General features: G+C 37.2%; 1 protein-coding gene across 1 annotated transcript; it reads left to right on the top strand.

Annotated features, from left to right (window-relative positions):
* Positions 1–5,927: 5,927 nt before the first annotated feature.
* LOC118837303 (olfactory receptor 5K1-like) lies at positions 5,928–6,905 on the top strand. Its single transcript, XM_036744192.1, has one exon. It carries the CDS (start codon positions 5,961–5,963, stop codon positions 6,903–6,905), a length of 945 nt encoding a protein of 314 aa, XP_036600087.1. The 5' UTR covers positions 5,928–5,960.
* Positions 6,906–7,485: the final 580 nt, after the last annotated feature.

Genomic DNA, 7,485 nt, shown 5'->3' with positions numbered 1-7,485 from the left:
TTGCAGAACTATATATTCAGCCACAGTCTCACTCCCGAATGCCAATTCTTCATCACCAACTGTCTGTTACTATCCATTTCAAATTGAATTCCTTTGTAAAACCTCAAACTCAGCATATCTAAAACTGGACTCAGTTTTTTCTACCAATCCATCCTACTTCTAAACTTGAATGAACGAATGAAAAAATATGTACTATGTGCCAAGCACTACTCTAAGAACTGGGGATACAAATGCAAAAGCAGAGACAGTCTCTATTCTAATGGATTTTACCTTTTCAAGAGACAACACACACAGGGGAGTGATGGCCAGGGAGGGGTACTTTGATGTGTAAAGTTCCTGGGAATGGTGAATGGGGCCAGTAGGAATTACATTGACACCACTCTGTCCTGAAGACTTGATCTGATCATAAGTGAATCATTCAAGTTCATTGTTCTAGAATTGGATGTAGGGTAAGGTTTGCACCACAGTGAGGTTGTTAGAGAGGAAACTATGAAAGAGGTGGCTGGAAAGGAACATGGCTGAAGCTTTCCTGAAATAATATTCTCAAAGAAGCAGCTACTGATAAAGGAAGTAGAGTCTCTGGTGTGGGCCGCAAGGTGGTTAGTGAGTAGGCTATGGAGAAGGCGGTAATTCTTACTGTTTTCTTGGCAATATCTTTTACTCCTCACTTTCATTGTTCATCGCCAATTAGTTGCCGAATCTTAGCATTTCTACCTTCACTACATCTCTTGTATCTGATGCTCTGGTAGATACCATGGCCAATGGGGAGGGAGAAAGGAGAAGAAACACTATTCCCCAAGAGTAATACCTTCTCATGGGTCAGGATTTTTTGGGTGGGTCCTGCCTGCTACCTCAATTTCTCAAACAGCAATCTTTTAAGAATAGCCTGAAGGCATGGCCAATTATTATTCATCCAATGAAGTTGCTCCCTTCTGATTCACTGAAAGACCTTGTTTGTACCTCCTAAAAAGCCACTTTGTCTCATTTTCACAGTTAATTTAACATCTCATTATCAATTCCTTTTCTATGATTAGGTGATAAGATTTCAAGGACCAACTCCTATATAAATTTAACCAAGTAAATATAAATTTCTGAAAAGAATAGTTCTAAGAATTTAAAATGCAGTATAAAATAATTCAGTTTTTCAGTGAGTTTAGCATCATATAGATAGCAGTAGTTGGGAAATTTAATAGGGAAACCAGGACAACTGAATACGGGGACAACAAGTAGCAGTAATAGACAATAGCTATGAGGATTCCATCAGCCTCTCCCCTGTCTTAGGGCTGCTTTCAGAGAAAGCAGAAGCTCTGGGCTGATGTTTATTATGTTGATCCATTCTACTCTGTTTTTAACCAGAGCTTTTTGTTTCAGCTATGCTATGAAAAAGGATTTTGTCAGGTGAGATCTCTCTGTCGTAGAGGAGTATGAATTTGAATTTCTACTGTTCTTGAGCAATTTTCCCTGCATACTTCTGTGTTCTTGTATGTTTTGTGTGCTCCTGATGAAGTCTTGTGTGCCAAACTATGCTTTGAATTGCCTGAAGTCTTGGACAAAAGAGCATTCACTTGGGACTCTGTATCATTCTAATTACATCATTCATCTTTTAGTATTTATTACTCATCACCAGCCTTCATATGTTGTTGTTTGTTGTTTGTTCTTTGTTTTCTAAGAGGAACAATGACATGGGGATGATGTCTTGACTTGTCTATAAATCAGAGTCCAGTGAGGCAGAGTTGCACAAAGTCATCAGCCACACTCTATCTTCCAGAGTAAATCCAGTGGCAGGACAAGAGTCAAGACCAGCAGCAATGGCCTAGGATGCAATGGATGTACTGGGTGTCTTCATGTCTGACCAAGTTCTAAGTGCTTCACACCTTCAATCACCTTCATGGCCATTGGAACAAATTGTTCTCATCTGTCCCTTCCGCTGGAGGAAGTCTTTACAAGCTCAGGGTAATAATCTCCTTAACTCACCTACAGGTTTGAGGCCTGTCAGTCACCCTCAACCTGGTTTAGGCCATCTGCCAAGATGGTTTACTGGGGTGTGGATGCTGCACATGTTACAGCTTCTTGGAGCGACAGGAGAGAATGGAGGCTCAGAGGAACAAGGCCTCAAAGGAATCTTATGGCCAACATATAAGATTTCTTATTGAAAAGAAAAATTCATAAGAATCCCAATTCTTCAGGATTCTCACTGTCCTTGTGATCCTCTCCCCCTCCCCTCAAATTGAAGCTATCTACCAGCCTTAGGCTCTACAGTAATGGGGATTATGGACATTTGCCACTATGCCTGACTTGGTGAAACATTTTTATAAGAATAATGTTAAAGTCTTGGAAGAATTGTTGGAATTTTTGTGATGGGACTGAATATTTTTTGTACCAACTACATACAGTGGGGATAAATGATATGCCCAGGTCTTCCCAGAGTGTAAAGCCAGCTATGAACACACTATGCTACCCTACTGCCTGTTGTTAAAAACAAAAAAGAAGCAAAGAAGTACCCACTGTTTTAGGGGAAAAGACACACTTGCACACGTGCACACACACATACACACACACACACACACACACATGAAAATAATAGAATAAGAACGTAGAGGTTATTCATGGCTTTTTCTTATCTCTACTTCAGATTTCATGGAAAAGAGAAAAAGGATGAAGTTAGGTAAATTAAAAACAACTACACACCTTTAAACGGCTTATGGTCATGTACATTTGCCTTAATGCCAGGATCTCAAAGGGCACATTTAATTAATCCCAGCTGACTTTATGTATAATGTTTTGGGGACCAGATTTCCTAGGCTAACATTCTCTACAAAAATATTCTAATGTCAACTCCAGGGAAATCCTTGTGAATTGTTAAGAAACTTGAACTTTTTTTTCATAATGATATAATCATTGTTACTAACCTCTTGGCAGACATAAAGAAGTCTCCTAATATGCTCATATTTTAAATCCCATAAATTCCAAAGGACATGATTTTATTTTCTCTTTTTTAAGAATTAATAACATCAAGCAAACAACTGGCTTCTTCAAAGTTAATGAAATTTAGGTGAGATAAGAGATTTCTTATTTATTATTATTATGTTAAATGGCTGCATTTGAATACATCTATTTCTCCAAGTTCTTTAGCTTTGTTGTTAAATTTTAATTTTTTTATCTTTTAGTTGTTTTTCTTTATTTCCTAAAATCTGAGAAGCTCTGCTACATGTAGTCCTCTTATGCAGCTGGATCATCAATACAAGTGAATCATTAATTTACTGAGAAATATGCTGGTAAGAGGACAGCATTCTTCCATGGAAGAAGAGCCTGTTCTAGGTACTGGACATGTAAATACATTGAATGAACATAATCTCTATTCCTAAGGCAGTGACATTTTATGCCATTAATAACCCAACAATTTGAGGCAATATTGACATTTCTAAACTCTTTCTCCTAAAAAGATATGTTGAAACTTGTCAAGCTGCATTTTTGCCTTTTCCTTCTAGACCTTAAAGAATTAGTATACAGAATCCAGAATCAGCTCTATTTATTTAACTAAAGGCTGAGGGGCACAAACTATAGGGAATCTCTAAATGTCACTCAAATGAGAAAAAAAGTGGCAGACAAGCAGCAGTGTGGACAAATGTATGTAAGGTAATGCATGTAATTCTGAATTATCCAAAATATGCTTAAAATATGATGTGGGGGAGGGATTGTGTAGATTATTTCTTGAAGATGCTGGTCCAAATAATGCTTATGCAAGAAAGGTCATTTAATGGGTATGATTAGAAAGGGCACTGGAAGGAAAGGAGAGAGGCCATTGTTCTCTGCAAACCCGGTGCCTCTGGGCTAGGAAAACTGGTATCCATGAAAACCATTGTTCTCTTTGGAGGTGGGGTCCTTAACCTTTGTGTGCCATAGTCCCCTTTGGCAGCATGATGCACCTGTGGGCCCCTTCTTTGAATAATGTGTTTAATTGCATAAAATAATAGGATTATTAAGGAAATCAAAGGTTACTGAAAAATAAAGATATGATTTTTTTCCCATTCATATTCACAGATGGAAAATTTCTGCATAGATTTTTTTGAGGTCCATGGATCCTCAATGTAAGAGGATAATTTAATAATGAAAATGGTCAGTTAATTGGTCACGTAAAGAGTACTGCCTCTGGATTCACAAGAAAAGGATTCAAAACCTATCCCTGATACTGACTTACTACCCGTGTATCTTAGGCAAGGTACGACCTCCTTGTGCCTTAACGTCCTTTCCTGAGGATCTTGAACTAGATGGTTTCTGGGCCCCCTTCCAGTTCAATGACCCTAAGGAGATTTCATATGTAAGTACCCTGAAACAAATTGGGACCTTCTGCTCTATGAAGATAAGTCAGGGAATGAAAATAATTGAAGTTAATACAAAGGTATTTAAGGGTAACCGGCGTATGAACACAGACTTCTTCACAAAAGCAAAGGTATCCCCCTCTCCCAAAGCTTGGAGAAGAGAAGAGTTAGGACAAAAAGAAAAAAAGAAGATTACTATGTATACAATAAGTCAATTAAGCAATAAGCATTTATTAAGTATTTACTACGTGACAAGCATTGCACTGAGCACTTGGGATGTAAAAAATGAAGCACAAATAAAGCAGTTCCAACCTTTTAAGAGCTTATATTTTATAGGCAGTGAGATGACGTGGGTAGAGGGCTGGAATTAGAGTCTGGAAGGCTTGAGTTCAAATCCTGTCTCACATATGTACTGGCTGTGAAACTCTGGGCAAGTCATTTAACTTTTTTTCAGCCTTAGTTTCAAAAATAAAATAGGGATAGTAACAGCATCTACCTCACAGAATTGTTGCAGTGGTCAAATGAGATAACACATGTAAAGTCTTTTGGAAACTTTGTTATATAAATTCTAGATATTACCACCACTACCACCACCACCACCACCACCACTACTACTACTACAATCTACATGGGGTGACATGTATAAATGTACATATGCAGGATATATATGTTAATCTGGGGAGGATCCACCAGTAGCTGGAGGAATCAGTGAGGAAAGTGATTGACTGAGCTTAGAAAGATTTCAGAAAAATCATCCTAATCAGTGTGGGTGAGGAGGGAGTTCATTCTAGTAGTTGGTAAATTTATCTAATTATTTTTTACCGCCCCCCCCCCCAAATGGCATAGGCAGAAAATATGATTAGTCTTAAGAATGAACTAGCACAGCAGCTTAGTACAGTGGAGAAAATAACTAGATTTGAAGTCAGAGGACATGGGTTCCAAACCTACTTCTGCCGTTTACTACCTGTGTGACCTTTGGCAAGTAATTTAACTTTTCTGGGTCTTGGTCTCCTCATTTGCAAAATGAGGGAGTTGGACCAGAAGACCTCAGTGGTCCTTTCTAACTCTAAATCTATAATCCTGCCAGTGATCCTGTGGTTTGGAAAAATCCACGAGTCCATTAAAAGAAAGTTAAGACCTAAGCTAATCTGGCATATTTCCTAAACTTTCAAAATTGGTGTCATAGCTAGCAGTTATCCAGTCTTGTCATCAATCATCCTTAGATGACATTATAGCATACAAAATACTGAACTAGATAGATCATGAATCTGCTCCATAGAGATTCTTATGGAAGTTCTAAGTTTAACAGATCTAAAAACACATTGCAAATGATGTCTTCCCCATAGACAACAACTGTTTGCTAAGTGAAGAAAAGTCTTTGCTCACAACACATTCTCCAACTTGATTTAAGAAGAATCCATGTCCATTCAGTCTGGTACTTTTTTTTTACCTGGAACTCAGGAAAGCTTTGGAGCCTGTAGTCACATTAGCTGACAGCTCAGAGAGTGTGATACTTCTCCAAAGTGGAGAATAAGCTAGACTTCAATAGACAATATTGGAAAAGAAAAGAAAAGGTCCCACTCCCCATATTGCTAGACTCTTATATTTTCACAATTTATATTTTCAATAGGAAATTCAAAGATGGTTGATGAGAATTACACCATATCACAGGAGTTTATTCTCATTGAATTCACAAATCACCAAGAGATGAAGATCATCTTATACATATCATTCCTTACAATCTATCTGATAACCATGATGGGAAATCTTGGACTAGTGGTATTAATTTCAATTAATTTCAATGGATCTCGACTTGATACACCTATGTATTTCTTTCTTGGTAATTTGGCCCTTATGGATGCTTGCTGTTCCTGTGCTATCACACCCAAAATGTTAATGAACTTCTTCTCTAAGGATAGAATGATTTCTCTCTATGAATGCATGGCACAATTGTATTGTCTTTGTCTTGCTGAAACTTCAGACTGCCTCCTCTTAGCTGCCATGGCGTATGACCGTTATATGGCCATATGTAACCCATTGTATCATCCCATTCTAATGTCAAAGAAACTCTGCGTTCAGATGATCATTGGGGTATACGTAATTGGCAACTTAACTTCTATAATTCATGTTGGCTTTCTATTCAGATTAACTTTCTGTAGGTCCCACCAAATTAACCATTTCTTTTGTGACATTGTTTCATTATACCGACTCTCTTGCACTGATCCTTACATCAATGAGTGGATAATGTTTATCTTTTCAGGTTCAACAGTAATCTTCACTGTAGCAACTGTCCTGGTCTCTTATCTTTACATCCTCTTCAGTATCTTTAGAATGAAATCTAAGGAGGGACGAGGCAAAACTTTTTCTACCTGTGCATCTCATTTTGTGTCTGTCTCAATATTCTATGGTTCTATCCTCTGCATTTATATTCAACCAGGCTCAGTTGAGCAGGCGGATAAAGATATTCCAGTTGCTATTTTTTACACAATAGTAATTCCTTTTTTAAATCCTTTTATTTATAGCTTGAGAAACAAGGAAGTAATCAGGACCCTGAAAAAAACTGTGAAGTATCTTGGGATACTTTGAAATAAAATCCATCCTCTGTATCTTATTGAATTAAATATGGTATTAAAAAATCTTTGTTATGGAAAGTAACACAAAGAAAATAGCAAATCCATGTTTTGGATGAGAAACATTATTACATAATCACAAGATCAAATTAAACAAACATGCATAAAAGAAGGAATTTCATGAATATATATGATTGTGCTAGATATTTGTATGTCATGTGTATATATGTATATATATATATAGTGCTAGATATCAAAGTTCCAAGACCATGAAAGCTGTTCAGAAGTCAAGTGATTAATTAGTCCATGGAAATGAAATACATTGGAGAGTTACTGATTTCCAAGCTGAAGAAATTGGTCCATCATCAGAATTAGTTAGCTATGGGGGATCAGTATTTTTTCAAAAATACATGGAACCATATCCCAGAAGGATTTGGAATTAATAGCAAGTAAAAAAGTAAGCTTTGTTATTGATGTTCATATCATCAATTTTCTCAGAAAACACCTCACTGAAGTTAGATTTTGTTCTGAACTTCTTTTCTCTTCCTCTTTTCTCTCTCACCCCCACTAGATTGTAAACTCCTTTAGGGCAGAGA

Source organism: Trichosurus vulpecula, chromosome 2, assembly GCF_011100635.1.
Source record: "Trichosurus vulpecula isolate mTriVul1 chromosome 2, mTriVul1.pri, whole genome shotgun sequence".
Taxonomy (NCBI): domain Eukaryota; kingdom Metazoa; phylum Chordata; class Mammalia; order Diprotodontia; family Phalangeridae; genus Trichosurus; species Trichosurus vulpecula.
This window is presented reverse-complemented; position numbering and strand designations above follow the sequence as displayed.

What these genes read in the sequence shown, in the direction of transcription:
- LOC118837303 (XM_036744192.1), top strand. Translation starts at nt 5,961, where the DNA reads ATGGTTGATGAGAATTACACCATATCACAGGAGTTTATTCTCATTGAA.